The 18360-nt window shown below is 50.3% G+C and overlaps 1 protein-coding gene across 1 annotated transcript; it reads left to right on the top strand.

Moving 5' to 3' along the window:
• Positions 1-4664: 4664 nt before the first annotated feature.
• Positions 4665-17236, top strand: DMKN (dermokine; the record flags this gene model as incomplete). Its single annotated transcript, XM_081108371.1, has 18 exons — positions 4665-4970; positions 5248-5463; positions 5546-5605; positions 5872-5922; positions 6076-6438; positions 7532-7594; positions 7831-7881; positions 9856-9909; positions 10739-10789; positions 10910-10954; positions 11158-11205; positions 13363-13419; positions 13740-13787; positions 15414-15464; positions 15581-15622; positions 15956-16027; positions 17058-17081; positions 17189-17236. The coding sequence occupies 18 exons, from the start codon at positions 4665-4667 to the stop codon at positions 17234-17236; spliced, it is 1650 nt and encodes a 549-aa protein (XP_080964497.1).
• Positions 17237-18360: the final 1124 nt, after the last annotated feature.

Raw genomic sequence — 18360 nt, 5'->3', positions numbered from 1 at the left:
CTGCTGGTGATCTCTGCTAGTGAGGTGGCATGCTTCCCTGGGACCCTTGGGGAGTGGGCTGCTTCAAAGTAAGTCCTCTTTAAAAATAAGTTTCTATATTTGGCTCTTTCAGGAAGTGCATGTGTATGTCTCAAAATTAAACAACTGTCGAGAAAGCATTACAACAACAATGGTAACACGCCCAACATATATTGAGTGCTCTTGTGTGCTGGCACTGCTCTATGCTCTTTGCATTATTACCTCATTTAACCCTCACATTCACCTCTCTTACAGAGAAGGAAATGGCTATACAGATGATTAAAATTGCTATACAGATGGCTAGTAAGTGGTGGACCTAGAATTTCAACCTAGACTCCAGGACAGACACTGTGGAAGAGATGATCCAGTAGGTGCTAGTTTGAGGCCTAGGACCCCCTAGGAGGGAGCAGAAACACTGTCCAGACCCAAGGCCTCCTCTCCTCTCTATACTTGAGTTCAACCTCCAAACCTGCCCCCTCAAGCCCTTTCCCTGATCTCTTTACTCCTCTCTCCCCACAACAGTCTGTTCCCCAGAGGAGCCCTGTTCACACCCAAGTCAGATCACAGCCTTCCTCAGTTCCAAGCCCTCAGCTGGTTCCATCTCAGTCAGATAAAAGTCAAAGTCTTCACAATGGTTACTTCTTCACAAAGTATATAAAGAACGTGTACAACACCAAACAAGCAATCCAATTAAAAAGTGGGCAGAGGACTTGAACAGACACCTCTCCCAAGAAGACATACAAATGCCCCACAGATATACAAAAAGATGCTCAACGTCAGTAGCTATTAGGAAGATGAAAATCAAAACTACAATGAGATACCACCTTGTGCTTGTTAGAATGGCTATGATCACCAAGACAGGTAATAATGAGCATGGGAGAGGTTGTAGAGAAAAGGGAACCCTCATTCACTGCTGGTGGGAATGTAAACTGGTATAACCATTATGGAAAGCAGTCTGGTGGATCCTCAAAAAACCAAGAACAGAGTTACCACATGACCCCAAAATCCCTCTTCTTGGGTATCTACCCGAAAAACTTGACAACATTTATTTGCAAAGATATATGCACCCCTATGTTCATTGCAGCATTATTCACGGTGGCCAAGACAAGGAGACAACCCAAGTGTCCTTCAATAGGGGACTGGATAAAGAAGATGTGGTACTACTCAGCCATAAAAAAGATGAAATATTGACATTTGTGACAACATGGATGGACCTTGAGAATATTATGCTAAGCAAAATAAGTCAGTCACAAAAAGCTAAGAACCATATGATTTCACTTATTATGTGGGATATAAAACTGAAACTCATAGACACAGACAACAGTATGGTGGTTACCAGAGGGAAGAGGTGGGGGGGGGGTAGTAAAAGGTAAAGGGGGCCAAATATATGGTGACAGAAGATACGTTGACTTTGGGTGGCGGGCACACAATGCATTATATAAATCATGTACCATAGAAATGTACACTTGAAATCTATATGATCTTATTAACCAATGTCAGCCCAATAAATTAAATTTAAAAAATGGTTACCTCTTTGATTTAAACTCCTCCCATTCCCCCTGCTCCAGCCTCAAAGCCTCTGCACAACCATTTCCTTGCTTGGGATACACTATCCCCAGATATCCACCTGGCTCAGTTTCTCACTTCCTTTGGGTTTCAGCTCATTGGTGACATCTCAAAGAGCCCTTTCCTGACCACCCTATTTAAAATACCCACTCTGTCTTCTCTATTCCCTCACTCCACTGTGTTTTCCTTCATAGTGTTCATCACCACCTGAGAGGTTTATTGTCCAAATTCCCCCACAATGAATGTGAGCTCCTTAAGGAAAGAGATTTTGATGATCTTGTTCCATGCCTAGAATAGGCATGGCACAGGGTAGGTACTCAATAAATACTTGTTGAATGAATAAAGTGGTGAACGAGAGAGAAAAGATGAAATCAGAGGGTCGTGGACATGATGCGGGCATGACAGCTTTGTGGATGCTATCATATATAAAACATGGGAGGCATGGTGATGTAGGGTCAAAGCTGTTTGGAGTCCAACAGACTTGGGTAAAATTCTGACAACTCCATTTTACCATAATATTTTCACATATGATCCTGTGTATGTGTTTAAAACTCTAGACCTCAGTTACCTCATCTGTAAAATGGGAATAACCTCCTTCCTGAGGTTATAGTGAGGATTAAATGAGATCATGCATGTGAAAGCACCACATCATCTATTGGGTTGGGTATATAATAACTGTGCCTTAAGACTGATTTGAGATGACTGCTCAGGTACAGAGATGTCTGAGGCAGTTTTTCTCAGAAGGTAGAACATGAACCTGCTGGTTGTAGGGGAAAATTTAGGTGGTCTGTGAACATGGCTTTAGATCACTCTGAACAACTCAGTGAGAAACGCTTTTCTCATTTTCTTTGAAGCTTTCTGATTTGTTAAAGAGAAAGACTCAGTTTCTGTGCTGGTGCGCCTTAAAACATCTCTCAGACTTGCTAATAAAGAGGATGCAGAAACTGCAGCCATCTATAATGCAATACCATTGTTTGCTTCTCTCTATGTTTTTCTGGTACTTTCTATTTATGGGCAAGTGATTCTGGCTTTCTACTTCCAGCAGCAATATAAAATATTCTCTTAAAATTAAGAAAGTAAGCTAGCTTAAAGAAAAGTTTTAGCAATAAAGAAGGGAGAGGGCAGACGTATGCCATGGTGAAGGTGTGTCCCACGAGGGAAGTGTGGCAAGGACTCTGAGTCAGTGGGCACTCTGCTGCCTGCCAAGGTCCTGTCCTCGGCCAGTGGAAGCAGCAGGCTCAGGACTGGGGTCTCCATCACCAATTCTGGAGGCCTCAGATTTACTCCTGCTCCCCTCCCCCCACAAGATGCCAGGGCAAAACCCAAACCAATTTTATCCAGGGAAGAATGAGGGCTTTGAAAAGCAGGAGGAAGTCTGAAATACTGAGGTGACAGAAAGTGCTGGGGATCAGGGCTTAGGAGAGAGGCAGGCTGGGCTTGGGTTTTGCTCTACCACACAGTCACATGTCCTCTCTGAACCCCAACTTCTCCATCTCTAAATGGGGTAATAATAAGACTGATCTCCAGGGCTGTCTGAGCCTCAAAGTGTTTAGTCCAGTGCTGGACACATAGAAAGCCCTTCATAGATTGGAGCTGCAATGATTATTATTATTATTATTATTATTATTATTATTATTATTACCACCACATTTATTATCATCATTGAAGAGTCAGAGATGGAGTAACAGGGAGGTAGGAGCTGCTGAGGATAGGCAGGGGTTGTTTTCACATGGTAAGAGGTGTTGAATGTTACAAGTTGGGGTGTGGGTGCCGGGGTGGAGAGAGACTAACTGGGAGACATTGAGAAAGGCAGGTGGAAACTAACCCCTCCTAACTGGGCTATGAGTCGTGGTGATACAAGGCAGTGGCAAGTGGGAGGGCCTGGACTCCTGGGAGCACAGAGGCAGCCATGCTTGCTAAGCAGGGATGAGACCTGACCAAGTTCCACATCCTGAGCTGGGACCCGCAGAGCATCATGCTGCTGACATAGGGTTCCTGCCCTTGTGCTGACCCCTCCTCCCTTTCCAGAGTCATCCTGGCCCCTGGGGAGGCTGGGGGTGGGTGGGGTGAGCTGGTGCAGTCCTAGCCCTCCCGGGAGGCCATGAACTCACACACGTGTCCCTTCTGTAACAGGTAAACAGGATGGGTGCTTGGGTCAGCCGCTCCCTCCCAAGGTCTTTCCCTCCCACTCATTCCCTGGGGGTGGCTGGCCCGCCCAGCTCCCCTGCTCCACACCCAGCTTTCTTAGCCAAGAGCCACCAGGATGCTAACTGAGACACCCTGAGGACCACTCTCAGGGCCGTGGCCACTTCCTTCCCAGAGGCCTGGGGTCTCTACTGAAACCTCAGGCCAGTCTCATAGCTCCCAGGCTCTTCGGAGTTGTGGAAGAGGGTGAGGGCAGGCGCCTTTAGATGGCAGCCTGAGGGAGAAGGGAAATGGGAGAGGCAAAGGCTAGTTGAAACTGAGAGAAAGTCACCTGACTCTATTCTGATGCCCCCGACCTAGGCTAGCTGACACCTAACTCACCTGTCCCCTTTCCCACTGAGTTTCGTATCCTTGCCCCACTGGTAGGGCCCGGCCTGTAATTTCCCTCCACCTACCACCTCTAGGAGACACCAACAGACTATCTCCTCAGGTGCCCCCATCCCCACCCTGCGCCCCAAATTCCTGGGGTTGGGAAACTGAAACACTTTGCAGCCATCTCATTCCATTTCTCCCTCCCTCCCTGATGCATGGGCTCCCTCTCTGTTTCAACACAGACTTTCAGACTCACAATTACAGCTCATTACCCTATCAGTGGCTGGCCCTGAGTCACTGGGAGGAGGGACTCCGGGCTGCCCAGCCCTGTCACCTTCTCCCAAGCTGCAGTATAAGGAGTCGTGGCAGGGAGGAGGCCTCTGGGAAGGCAGGGGAGTCTGGGAAAGGAGAGGGGAGGCTGCAGACCTAGAAGGAGTGAGGACAAGAAGTCAGAAGGAGAAAGAGAGCAGAGGAGGGCACACGGACACAGAGCAGAGAAGGGCCGACAGGAGGAAACTTGGGTGGGAAAAAGACACTTCGGAGGGAGCCGGAGGGAGGCAGAGATGAAGTTACAGGGGTCCCTGGCCTGCCTCCTGCTGGCCCTGTACCTGGGCAGTGGGGAGGCTGGCCCATTGTTAAGTGGAGGGGCAAGCGCTGAAGCAGGTTTTGGGGAAGCCGTGGGACATGCGGCAGGAGAGGCCATTAGTCATGGAATCAGGGAGGCCATTGGCCAAGGGGCCGGAGAGGCAGCCCATGCTCTTGGAAACACTGGGAGTGAGGCTGGCAGGCAGGCTGAGAACATTATCCGACATGGAATAGATGCTGCCCACAGCTCCTGGCAGGGGATGCCTGGCAGCAACGGTGCTTGGGTGAGTGGCTGGAAGGAAGCTCGGTGTGGGAACGGGAGACTGTAGGAAGCTGGGTTGAGAATCTTGGGAATCAATGGAAAGGTGAAGGAGCCTTACTTGTGGCCGTCTGGGGCAGTCTCCGTCCATGCTATGCAACCTTTCTCTACCACCTTGGGGTCTCTCCCTGCCTCTCCTATGCCCTGCTCTGGCTCCTCTCTACCTTAGCTGCTCTGCCTGCCTTGCCCCATCATGAGTGATCAGGTCACACACACTAAGTGCATGCATGTTGTCCTTGCAGGGAACCAATGGCCAGCCTCCATCTGGAGGCCAGGGCACCTTTGGCTCTCAGGGTGGCCTTGGAGCCCACAGCCAGGGCAATCCCGAAGGCCCAGGCAATCCCTGGATCCATGGACACGCTGGAGGCTCAGGTGCCAGCTTCGGAACCAACTCTCAGGGAAGCTCCTGGGGCCAAGGAGGCAATGGAGGGCCATACAACTTGGGACCCAACACTCAGGTAAAGTAAGCACCCAGCCCTGATCCTGTACCTTCACCCCTTCAGGCCCACACTCTCATACTTAGTCTCATCCTCCCTGCAGGGAGCTGTGGCCCAACCTGGTTATGGCTCAGCGAGGGGCAACAGCAACCCAAATACGGAGGTAAGAGGAAGAGTCGGGGGGAGGAGAGGGTGTCTGGGTGCATGTGGCAGAAAGTAGGAGAGACAAAGAGGAAAAAAAGATGGGGGCGCAGATTGGCCAGGGAGAGATGAGTGTGGAGAGGAGGCAAGGGAGAGCGGGATGTCAATGTGATGGGTGGGGGAGGAACACGTTGGGAAAGAAAGCCGAGCCACATGAGGAAGGAGAGCCTGGCGTGGCGACGGCCCTAACTGAAACCTCACAACCCACCTGTCCCCTTTCTTCTGCAGTGCACCAACCCTCCGCCCTCTGGCTCAAGTGGAAGCTCTAGCAACTCTTGGGTAAGAGGCGGGCCACCTGAAGCATTGGGCACAGGGAGAAAACAGGACTCTCTTTCCTCAGACTGGGCAGGAATATGCCCGAGCAAGAGAGCAAGGGGATGGAGGGGAGCAATCTTGGTGTTCTCACCTTTAGTCCTCGCTCTGGTCCCTCAGGGAAGCAGTGGCGGCAGCGGCGGTGGCGGCAGCAACAGCGGTGGCAGCAGTGGCAGTAGCGGCGGCAGTAGCGGCGGTGGCAGCAGTGGCAGTAGCGGCGGCAGTAGCGGCGGTGGCAGCAGTGGCAGCAGCGGCGGTGGCAGCAGTGGCAGTAGCAGCGGCAGTAGCGGCAGTGGTGGTGGCAGTGGCAGCAGCGGCAGTAGTGGCGGCAGTGGTGGTGGCAGTGGCAGCAGTGGCAGCAGCGGCGGCAGCAACGGTGGCAGCAGTGGCAGTGGCAGCTACGGCAACAGCGGCGGTGGCAGCAGTGGTGGTGGCAACAACGGCAATGGTGGCAGCAGCGGCAGCAGTTCTGGGAGCAACTGGGTGAGTTCTGCTCCTATGCTGAAAGGCAGAGATGAGGCTGAGGCCCGTGGAGGTCCCGGCCGAGGAGATGCGCTCCAAGGCCTTCCTGAACGCTGCCAGCCCTGGGGTGGGTGGCGTCACTGGCAGTGTCATCCTGTGGCTCCTTCACTTTGTTTCCCACCTTCCCAGCCCCACCAAGCAGGCTTGCAGAAGAGGTGCCCTCCCTACTTCTGCTCACTCTGTCCCTTATCTCTGCTCCATGATGGTGGGAATCTTCTCTCTCCTGTCTAACCCCTACTCCTGCAGTTGTGGCCACTTGGAAATCTGACTACCGCTGGGGGTGACGAGTGGAAGAAGCGAGGTGGGCACGGAACAACATAATCCTTGTCAGGGATGCTCCCGGCCGGGAGAATGGGGGCAAGCCTGCACACGTGGGGACTTAGGCACTACAGGGCTGTGGTACAGGCGCGCTAATACAGATGCTGCACACGAGGCCCCTCCCTGACGGTGAAAGGACCAGGAAGGGACCACAACCCGTCAGCTGGACTAGGAGGGGTCTCCAGGAGGGGGGCCCGAAGAGAGAGAACACTACTGGCTTCCTTGGGAGTCTGGGAAAGGTGTCGGGCAAGAGGAGGGCGGCAACTAGAACAAGCCAGATCACATAAGCTGCTTTAATTCACTGCCCTTTGTACTGCTGGCTTTTACCCCATCTGATTTTCCCGTAGAAAATTCTAGGCATGTTGATCAGGCTCCCTGACAGTGGCCCTTTCCCCTTTCTAGGTTCCAGGAGAGGGCAGGGGAGAGGAGAGACGGGGCAGGGCAGCACGAGGCCAGCCTGCCCTCAGGTGTCAGGGGACTTTTGTGCAGTTAGGCTCCAGAGGCCTTCCACCCCAGGCATGTGGTGGGAAGTGGGAGCAACAGCTCGGAATCCCCCGATTATCCCACATTCCCACATGCACTTGGCCACACCTGGTCTTCCCTGTGCTCCCACAACTTCCCCCAGTGAACGGCTGGCTGAAGACGGAGGGCAGGGGGGGTTAACATGGCTGGGAATCGTTTGGTCCCTTCCAAGTCCCTTGACGACACCAGATGGACTCTTGCTTTCCCCTTGCAGGAACACAGTAGCAGCTCTTCCTCAGGAAGCAGCGGAGGGAGTGGTGGTGGAAATAAACCCGAGGTGAGTGTCTACGGTTTGCACCTGCATGGATGTCCCTGAAACTGAAACTGTGGGAAGGAACAGAGGAGGCCCCGTGGATGGTGGGACAGTGACCGCTGGGGCTGAGAATGGGGTGGACCGCTGCTGGGGTGGCGCTGACGTGCGTGAACCTCGGGGCTAAAAGACTGCAACTTGAGGGCTGGAATTGGCGTCTGGGTAAAGACTGAGAGGAAGCCTTCTCTTTCTCTCACCCACAGTGTGACAACCCAGGAAATGGAGTCCGAGTGTCCGGAGGATCTGGGGGTCAGGTGAGAGCCAAACTTGTGGTTACCACAGTTCATCACTGCCGCTGTGCCACTCCTTGTAACCAGCTCTGCTCTCCACTCCTAATGCTAATCTTCACGCCAACCACGTCTGTGGGGAATTATAATTTAGGGGTAGAGACCAAGCACATAAAATTACTAACAATCTCCAAAGGAATAATTCATTGCAAATCCTTATGGGACATACCCCCACAGACAGGGCTGTGAAAGTCACCTGAAGACCAGTCCTTTTAGAAACATAAATGTTTCAAATGTCCTATACCTGGCTAGTGAACACAATTTGCTAACCCCTTTGACATTGGTTTGCATGCATCCTCCTCCTAGTTATTCTGGAAATTTGGGCTTTCTGGTCAGAACCTGCAGCACTGACAGAGGAAGTGCTACACCAAGGTGCCCACGAATGGCCCGGAGGTCTTGTGAAAAAGCGGGTTCTGCTTCAGCTCTGGGGTGTTGCCAAGATCCTGGCTTCTAACAAGCTCTGGGGGAGGCTGGTGCAGAGTAGCAACACCTGGTGTGTCGCCTGCAGGGCGAGGAGCATGACCCTATGATGCTACATTGACAAGGCTCTCTGAAGAGCTCCTAAAATATTGGGGATAGTAATCTTTTATGGGTAGACAGGTTTCAAGAAAATGTCTCTCAGTTTGTTACTCTATTTCTAGTTTTTTACATACCAAAGTCCGTTTTTCTATGGTGTCTTCTCTTGAAAATAAAGGTCTTTATTTTCTTCTAGCATTACTAACACTTCTATAGTTTCATTGTTAAACTTAACTCTTTAATCCACCTGGGCGGTATTCTGGTGTCTTCTGTCTAGTCTACTCCTGGATCCAACTAGGCAGGCCCTACACTTTGAATCTGATCTGTGAGCTGCTGTAGGGGACAATCAGATAAAAACAGAAGGGAGGAAACTGTGAGGTATAAATAAGTTTTTCCCCAAAAAACATAACTGGTATTCCCAGCCCTGTATTGAATCATTTCTACCACTGATTTAAAACATCATGTACATATACCTTAATATTTGGGGAGAGTTTCTGGGGGTTCTATTAATCAGTTGATCTGTTCTGGGACAGGAACCACAGTTTTATTCATGGTAGCTTTATAGTACATTAATATCTGCCAGTACAAGTCCCGTTGCTGCTCATCTTTTCCAGTGTTTTCTTACCAATTGTTAGGCATCTATTCTTCCAAATGAACTTCAAGATGATTTTGACAAGTTCCAAAGAGATTTCCATTAGGATTTTAAGAGGAATCATATTAAATCATATATGAATTTGCAGGGATGGACCTGGTAAAACAATAACCTGTGTCTCACTGTCTTGTCCCTCAGGGCTTCAGAGGCCCCAGCGGCTTGGCGACATCAGGGTGAGGAGAGTAGGGACTGTGGCAGCGGCAATACTAACAGGGCAGAGAGTTCCACCTCCCAGCCTGGTCTAGATTTTAGCTCTGGGAATGAAGAGGTGCTCATGGGTCTGGGATCCATACCAAACAGTGAAAGCAGAACTCAAAAGGAGCTGACCTCTGCCATAGGAGGAGACTAGCAGTTGACTTCTGTGCCGCCTCATCTCCCAGGGACTCTTCCAGCGGGCATCACCTTTCTGACTAAAGCAAAACATCAGCCCAGCCTGCATTTTGAATTAATTTAGTACAGCAGCCTGGCGGGTTCCTACTTGGTGGCAAAGGCTATTCCCACTGAACTGTGGACAACTTGCAGACTGAATAGAAACAGATGGTGATGGTACCAATGAGCATCCTAAGTGAGAAGTAGCCCCATCCACAAGGGGGTGAAACAAGATTTGCCAGGAAAGATAGAGCTACCCAGGGAGAAGGGCCTCTCTTGGGGTCCTGGGAAGGACTCGGCCCTGCTCCTGCCTCAGTCCCCCGATTCAGGAATCCTTTACCTACTTCTCACCTCTCATCCTGCCTGCCTCCCCACCAACTCTTCTCCATTTTCTCTCTCCTCAGGGAATAAGCAGGGAAGGTAGTCGCCTCGTTGGGAACTCCCAAGGCAATTATCAGGTGAGCAGGGATGTCTTTAGGAGAAGGGATGGTGGAGTGTGGGGATAGAATGCAAAGGGCTTGGGAAAAGAAAGGGAAATATCAGTTTCTTCTTGCCAGCTTCTCTGAATCTGTCAGGTGACTGCCAGGAGATCAACAGCGGTCCAGGATCCCTGTCCTTCTCCTTGATTCACCCATCCTCTCCCTTTTTACAACTGCAATCACAATCCTATTACCCTGTGAGGGAAGAAAACAGATTAAAATAACAGAAGAATGGCTAGTTAAGGGGGATTTTAAAAATCATATTTAGAAGGCAGTGAACTTTGAGTTAGAAATGGGAGATCACTTGTCATCTGTGATTAGGCAAGTCAGTTGACCTGTGTGAGTCTGGCCTTCCTCTTGGATGAAATGGGCACCGTGAAGCCCAACTTTTTCACCCCCACAGCTACTGCAGAGCTTTCTGCATCATGTCCCGACCAAGGGGGCTTAGGACCCAGACACTGAACTCTGGCATGGAGACAGGTCTGAGGCAAGCTGCTGCACAGCTCCGAGTGTCAGTTTCCTCGTCTGTCAAATGGAGACATCTCCACAAAGGACATAGTGCTTGGCGCACAGTGAGGCTATATATTAGGAAGCGGGTAGGGTTATGCTAGGCAGCAAATAATGAGTCATTCCAGGAAGGCTTTCTGGAGGTGGGGTTCTTAGGTGCTGTGTAAAGAAGAGAGGTGGCTTTACAGAGGGTTCATGGTGCTTGAGCAAAGGCAAAGATGAGTGGGCCAGGAGCAGGCTGATGGGTGGTATGCATAACAAGATGCATGAGCCTTGAACATCAGTCCCCTTTCCCACCCAGGGGCAAGGGTCCAGTGGGGGAGGTGAAGCTGTCGGTGGAATCGATAACTTGGTGAGTGGAGGCATCACCCCACCTTAAGCCAGGACCCTCCAGACATCCATAGCTCCTGCCCCTGCCTCTTGCTCACGAAGTGTGTTCTTACTCTCATCCCATTTCTCATTGGTTCCTTAGAACTCTCAGACTTCTGGGCCCTTCAACTTTGACACTTTCTGGAAGGTGAGTTCAGCAAGACTGCTCTGCTCATTCATTCTCTTTTGGAAAGCCAAAATCCCGTCCCCTTGACCTCACAGGATGAAGCCCTCTTTCTGTAACTACTGTCAGTGGTGGTCCTTGACCTCTCTTGTCCGGAGGCTCCAAGCCAATTACATTGTTGTGATCCAATTTGACCGGTCTCCTTTTTTCTTTTGTCTTCTCTGCAGAACTTTAAAGCCAAGCTGGGCTTCATTAACTGGGATGCCATAAACAAGGTAAGGGCTGGAAGGCCATGCCATATGATCTTTGTGGGAGAGGAATATAGAGAAGAAAGCTAAACCTCTGAGCCAGGTGAAATAATGATGATGGCCATGAAGAGCGTTTTGGCTAGTGCTAAAAAAAAGAACAAAAACAAGGAGGAAGAACAGCTGAGATAAGAAGAGAGGGAGACTTTGCAAACAGTTGGGTATTGAGGGTGAGAAATGAATGGGCCTCTTTCATATCCTAACATGCAGACTTGCAGAGGTCTTAACCTCAGTTTCCCCTCCGAGACCTGGAGGTTAGTGGGAGAGGTAGCAGAGGCCGGGGTGGGAGGGTGGACTGAATGGTCAGGCGGAGCTAAAAGGCCACATGAGGACTGACACAGAGAGCGAAGGGAAGGAGAGAGCCAGCATTTACAGAGTGCCTGATGGGTGCCCTGTACTTACATTATATTGGGGGACACAGGGAGTCCTGGAGCCCTGTCTTCTTCCTCCCTGCTCACCCCCTCCTCTTGTAGGGAAACCCCTGGCCAAGCTAACACGACACCAGAATAGTAGAGAGAGTGAACTGGAAGGAGAGGATGAGAGCAGACAAACCTGAACAAATACCAAAAGCAAAAGCTGTAACTGACAGCTCAATTATGTGATTTTTATGGATATATTAAAAAACACACAATATGAATCAGTTGCCAAAGTTTAAAAATGTATAGACTTTACAAAATGACTTGGATTTCTGACTTCTATTGAAAAATTTGTCAACACAAGGCCCCATTCCATGGGCTACAGTAAACTAAAGCTGAGTAGCAGCTGCTTCTTGCCATGGGGACTTGCTCTCTACAGTCAGACTCCCCCTGCCCATCACAGCCATTCTAGCCACCTGACTGGCCGTGTTCAGTTGAGTTTCTAAGCCTTAACTTAAAAGAATGAAAATTAGGGTCCTGTCCTCCAAAACTTGTGGGGGAAAAGGGGTACTGATAGGGGGAAGCAAAGAGGCAGCCCAAACCCCAGGAAAGCCAAAGCCTTCCCTTTGGGATAAGGGGGAGTGGAAGACAGAAGATACAGACAGAAGATGTTCCCAGATGTAGCACAGTTTGGTGCGCATGAGCTAAATGAACAAAATAGACTGTTTCTGGTTTAGAAGCACAATCTCTGGTGAGGCAAGACTCCTTACTGTGAACTCCTTTCTGGGGAAGCCAGCCCCTGAGCATGGGGACCTTCAGGCACACACGGACACCTCCCAGAGGGCCAGGACAGACAGCCAAGCGTTTTGCACATCTAGAGGGCACAGTACAGTGAGTGCCTGCAGTCAGGCAGGATTCATCTGGGGTGACTTCCCGGAGGCACAGATCTCAGAAGAGGGACAGAACAGAGATGGGCAGAGAAGAGAATGGTGAGCTCTGGCTCCTTCACAGAGCGGGGTGAGGTGCTGAGGACTTCCTACAGAGTGAGGAGTGAAGACAGGGGGGCTGTACATAACATTCCTGGTTCTGGAGCAGGGGTCTAATATAACCTTGACTTTCCATTACTCTCTGAAGTCCTATTCTTCGAGCTCCCTCTTAGAACCCATTTCTTTGCCCAGGATGAGAGGAGCTTTCACATCCCGTGACCTCCAGACAAGGAGCTACCAGATGGATGGGAGACCCCCACCCTTTCTTAAAAAAACACTATTCACCACTAATCTCAACCTTTGCCCTTGAAATAAACCTTAGCTGCTCCACACTCCTGGTGTCTGCTCCTTTCTTACGTCTCAACTGTTATCCCAGGGGGGTGGGGGGGGGGTGGGACTTGGAAGGGGTAACTTAAGCCCCACAGCTTTGGGAAATGGGCTGGAGGTGGCATGAGAGGTGAAAAGGCAGGAAGCTCTGTGGGCAGGTCTTAGTCTTGAGGTTTTGCTACAGTTATGTTCAGCCAGAGGAAGGGGAAATGGGATAGAGAAGAACACTCTGTGTGTGCTAGAGGCGGAAAGGACGGTTAATGGCTCCAGAGATCTAGCTTCTCTCTTCCTCTGCTTGCAAAAATAGTTTTCTGGTCCGTAAAGACACCCAGCTTCCCCCCAAATCTTGGTCAATAGTGCAATTATGAAGACCGAGAAATGGTGGGAGCAGGAGTAGGGGCTTAGATGATGAGGGGGTCAGGCTCTCTGCTAACCTGCTCCCCACCTTTCATCCACAGGGCCAAGTCCCATCCCCCAGCACTCGAGCCCTCCTCTACTTCAGTCGACTCTGGGAGGTAGGACAATTCTCACTTTTTGAAGAACTGGGACCCTGGTCATCCTGTCCCTCTCTCTGTCTCCCTCAAGGCAGCCAAACCCCAGCTCCTGTCACAAAATTCCCCCTCTGTTTATTTTGGAGATGGGAAACCTCATCCAAATCTTATCACTAATACCCTCAAAAATTCTAACACCTGTAATAAGTGTGTCTTCATCTAACCCCAACCATACCCGGGCTCCAAAACCCCTTCTTGTGCGTGGTCTTGAAACTTTCCCAATGAGTTGCCACACTCCACCCTCTGTCTCTCTGTGGCCCACTCATCTCTCCTTCTTCTTCCAGGATTTCAAACACAATACTCCTTTTTTGAACTGGAAAGAAATTATTGAGGTAAGAGTGGCAGAACTTCTTGTTTTGGGGTCAGGAAGCTCAGCTCTGGGGATGTGCGGTGCTGGGTTCTTGACAATGGCTTGCAGATTCTGTGCCAGTTCCTTACTCTGTGAGAGAGGGTGCCTCCCTCCCTCCCCACTTTCCTTTATGCAATGCTAAGTGGGGGTGGGGTGTGAGAGAGAAGCTGTGAGTCACTGAAGAAAGAGCAGGATGGCAGGTCCTCCTTAGGATAAAAGCCCAGGCCAAGGGTGGGGGCTCTCACAGGCCCTGGGTACATGAAGTTGGCCATTGTCTCTGCTCTGCTCCTGCTCCTGCTGGGCCTGGCCTGGCATGGGGAGAGCCACAGCTGGGTGGGTACTGCAGGGTGAACAGGTGATGGGGACCAGGAGGTTGAGAAGAGGGAAGGACCTCAGAACCAGAAATGGGGGGAAACTAGGGAAGAAAGCTGAAGGGAAACAGTAGGTATGGGGTGGGGGGAGGGAATCAAGTCATTGTTAACCGCAGGCAAGTGCACAGGGTCTGAATATCTGCATTCTGAGAAGGACGGGCAGGACTCTGGGTCTCCAGAAAGCCACACCTCGGTTCTGCATGGCCAGTGGCCTTTTCAGGAACCAGATCTCTTAGGCACTGAGGCAAGAGTTGCCCATTTACTCACACATGGGCCAGGAACCTGAAGTGGGACAGGTGGGGCCATGCAAAGGAGGAGGCCAAGGCCTGCCAGCTGAGTGTTGTCATGTACCCATGTAGTCCCAGTGTGACCACATCACCTGATTCTTCAAGAAAAGTTAGAAATCTGGTATTGAATTGCTTATAACAAAATCAATTTTAAAAATGCAAACCAAGTAAAAAATGTCTGGAGGCCTGTGATCAACCAGTTTGTGACCTCAGTATTAGGGCTAAAACTCAGTGTCAGGTGCGGGTGGGTAGGGAGTTAAGTCAGAGTTAAGAAGAACACCCTAACCCTGTGTGTGTGGTGGTGGTGGTGTGTCCTAGTAGAGAAGGAACTGAACTTCTCTCCCACTGCTTAGGAATTTCCCCTGCTTCACCTGGGGGAGGGAGAGGGTAGTGCATCTGCAGTGTCTTAAGTACCTTCATCTATGTCCTTGTATTTCTCCCCTTTCTTTCTCTATGACCCAGAGCTAACGTTACACACTCCACTTTGCCTCACAAACAACATTGTGAACAGGGATAAAAGGGCCTATGCGGGGAGCAGGGTTTGGCATCAGCAAAATGTGGGCTGGGGCTTAGGGCCTGGGTTCTGCTCTCATGGGAGCCTGTGTGGGCACCACACATTTGTCATTCTAGCTCAGTCTCAGGCCAGCCTGCCAACATTCCAGGTGCCTGGGTGCGGATGGTGTTGCTAAACCCAGTTCGCTACCCTCACTTCCCAGCACTGAGTGTGGAAACCTATCATCTGTATCTATCTGGACCATCAGTTTCCTCCAGGCTCACTGCCCTCTCTGTGGACAGCATTCATGGGCCACTGAGAGGGACGGGGCGGGGTAGGTGGGATGCGGGTGCTCCAGAAGAAGGGCAGCGCCCAGGCAGCAGGATGTTGGAGTCCCACAAGTCTGGCAAGCCCTGAGGACCGTGGAGACACTCTAACTGTGGCCCCCTTTCTTGCAGGGTAACTATTCATCATCATCACTTCAGAAGAGGGCAGGCAGTGCTGGTCAGGTAAGTCTCTGCCCTCAGACTGACCTTGGAGGTCCTCAGCCTCTCTCAGTCTTGTTCCTCAGTCTGGCCAACATCATATTCTCCTCCTTCACTCCTCTGTTCTGTAATTTTCTCAGCCTGGTGCAGGATGGCCAGAGGTAGCAGCTGTAACTTCTAAGGTAAGATATCTGCCACATGACCATCTGATTTAGACCTCACTTCTTTCCTTGGTCTTTTCTCCTCACCTCCCAAGTAACACTTGAATTGGGAGAGGGAAGAAGGCAGAGCCATTTGGGCTGGGTCCATAAGGAAGTGAGCGTGTGAGCTTGGATGGCTGAAGGGGATTCTGGAAAAGAAAACACCTGACACCAGGAGGAGGAGAAGGCAGGGGCTTTGAGAAAGGTCCAGCCAGGGCAGGGAAGTTGGGTGTTTATTCCAGAGAAAAAATGGTTTCATCCCTTCTGTGCTGTCCTCCACCCCCCACTACCCACCACCCTTGCTTTCTTCCGCAGAACTACAATTATAACCAGCAGGCATATCCTACTGTGTCTGGTGGGCAGTACTCCGCCAAGGCCCCCGCTAAGGTAAGACTTGCAACTGCCCTGTTTTCCCATTGGGGTCTCTGCATGGAGGTGAGGGAGGGAGGCTTTCGCTGCCAGGGTCTTCTATGGGGGTTAGCTGAGGCCAAATCCTGTTCACTCGGAAAGTCATCTCTTTCCACACCTTCTGTCTTGCACTTCCAAACTGCTCTTAGAGAAAGGAAGAAGGTTCAAGACTCATTGCACCCACATTCAGAAAAGGTTACAAGGGAGCAGTGGCTACATCATGGAGAACACTGGGAGCCACTACCCTCTCAAAGAGAAATCCCAGTATATGCTCCTTAGAGAAATCACAGGAAGCATGGCAGAACAGGCCGCCTTCCTCTGTAGCATCCACTCTCTACCTCTTCAACGGCTGACCTTCTGGGCATGGTGCGGGCAGAGGGGGAAGAGGTTAGGCGAAGCTAGCCCAGGAACTCTTGGTTGGTGAGAATAAATGCTTCATTCCCAAAAGAACTAAAAGGAAGAACATTTGAGAATTTTGTTGTATTCAGTTGCAAAGAAAGCAGTCTTATAAAGTCAGTAAATAAATGTGCTAAATACTAATTGGGCTGGTGAAGCAAAAACAGGTGGTATTTCCCTCCCCCTCTCAGAACAGTAAAGCCCTGTTCTCATGGAGAGGCCTTCCACCGAGAGATCAGAAACTCACTGCTGACAGGTGAAGTGGCAGTCCATACTGCCTGTGGGTGTCCACTTTGCCAATTATTTGTGGCTAATTTCCATCCGCCTTGCAGGCAGAGGGAGACCTACCTATTCTCATTCACTTCCTGTGGGCAAAGTGTGCTAAGGGACCACATTCAGTATCATCTTGGGTAACGTGTACTTAAGATGATAAATTGTGCTGTGAAAAAATTTCCATGGGCTGAATGTCTACAGTCAGACCCAAAGGAGCTTTGAGATAAACTGGTTTGATCTTGCCCCTTCCACTGAGCCCTTTCTGAGCACCAGGAACATGGCAGAGTCCAGGGAGGTCATTGTAGCACCCATATCACCTACTCTGATCATCTCTTTACAGGGGGGAGTCACGCTTTCTTCTTCGGTAAGTAGCGGGGCAAAGAAAATTGGCTTGTGAGAAAAGGGGTCTGAGGGCAGAGGTTGTGCAGGGGAAAGTGCGATGTCCACTCAGACATTCTCCCTGTCCCACAGGCTTCCCGGGCGCGACCTGGCCTGCTGCAGTGGGTGAAGTTCTGGTAGGTGAGTATTAGAGTGAGCCATGCTCAGCTTCATCCAGGAGCTGGGGCACCATCGCCCAGGGGCAGGGCTGGGATCATGGCATTTGCTTTGCTCTGTGTGGGAACTCTAAGGGTACTGAGAAAGTGAATCCAATGTGAGGGTGTGAAGAAAAACTTACAAGATATGATCTACTCAGAAAGCACCTCTGAGTGCTGAGTGAAGGCCTGTTGGAGGGGAGACCGTGCAGGAACAGATATGAGAAGAAGAATGGCACACTAGGTTAAGGAGAGGGACTGGGATAGTAATTGTGCAGGGCAACTGCAGAGAGGTGAGCCTTTCAGGTGTAAAGGGCCAGAGGCAGGAGGAAGAAGTGAGTTCCCAGTGGGGGAGAGGTAATAGATTAACTTGGCAGAACCACATAACCTGTTTTAGGGGACAGAAAAGTGAGGGGATGGCAGGTGAAATAGGCAAGACACAAAGGAACTGTGGGAATGCAGAAGCCCAATGAAGGGATGCCTGGTTTCATAAGCCAATCAGAGAAAGGTAAGTATCACATGATCTCACTCATATGTGGAATCTAATGAACAAAATAAACTGATGAACAAAATAGACCCAGAGACATAGAAACATGGAATCTCAGAAGGAAGGCGGGGATGGAGAGTAGGGAGAGATTAACTGGGGAACTTACTACATATATGCATAGCCCATGGACACAGACACTAGTGCAGGGAAGACCTGGGAAGGATGGGTGTGTGGTGGTGGTGGTGGGGTCAATGAGAAAAAAAGAGGGGCATCTGTAGTGGAGGGGACTTTCAACAATAAAGATTAAAAAAGCACAACACAAAGAACAACCACTTAGCAAACACTTAAATGCGGCAGGCATTGTGATTGGCCCTTTGTTTGTGCCACACTATTAATTCCTGGAAAAGGTGCCATAACTGTTTACATATTACAGATGAAGAAGCTGAGGCTCAGAGAGGAAGTCTCACTCTTGCTGCAAGAATATGACATTCAGTTCTGGGTGCCACTAACCTATTCACAACGGTGTCCCACCCCTACCCCCACCCAAAGTGGGGAATGAAGGGGCAGGGACACTTCTATTTTGTTCTATAAATATCTGTATTATAAAAGGCCTGTGGCCCTAA

This window comes from Myotis nattereri (assembly GCF_964212035.1).
Source record: "Myotis nattereri genome assembly, chromosome: 15".
Lineage (NCBI taxonomy): Eukaryota > Metazoa > Chordata > Mammalia > Chiroptera > Vespertilionidae > Myotis > Myotis nattereri.
The sequence above is the reverse complement of the archived record's forward strand: the minus strand, read 5'-3'. Positions and strand labels throughout refer to the sequence as shown.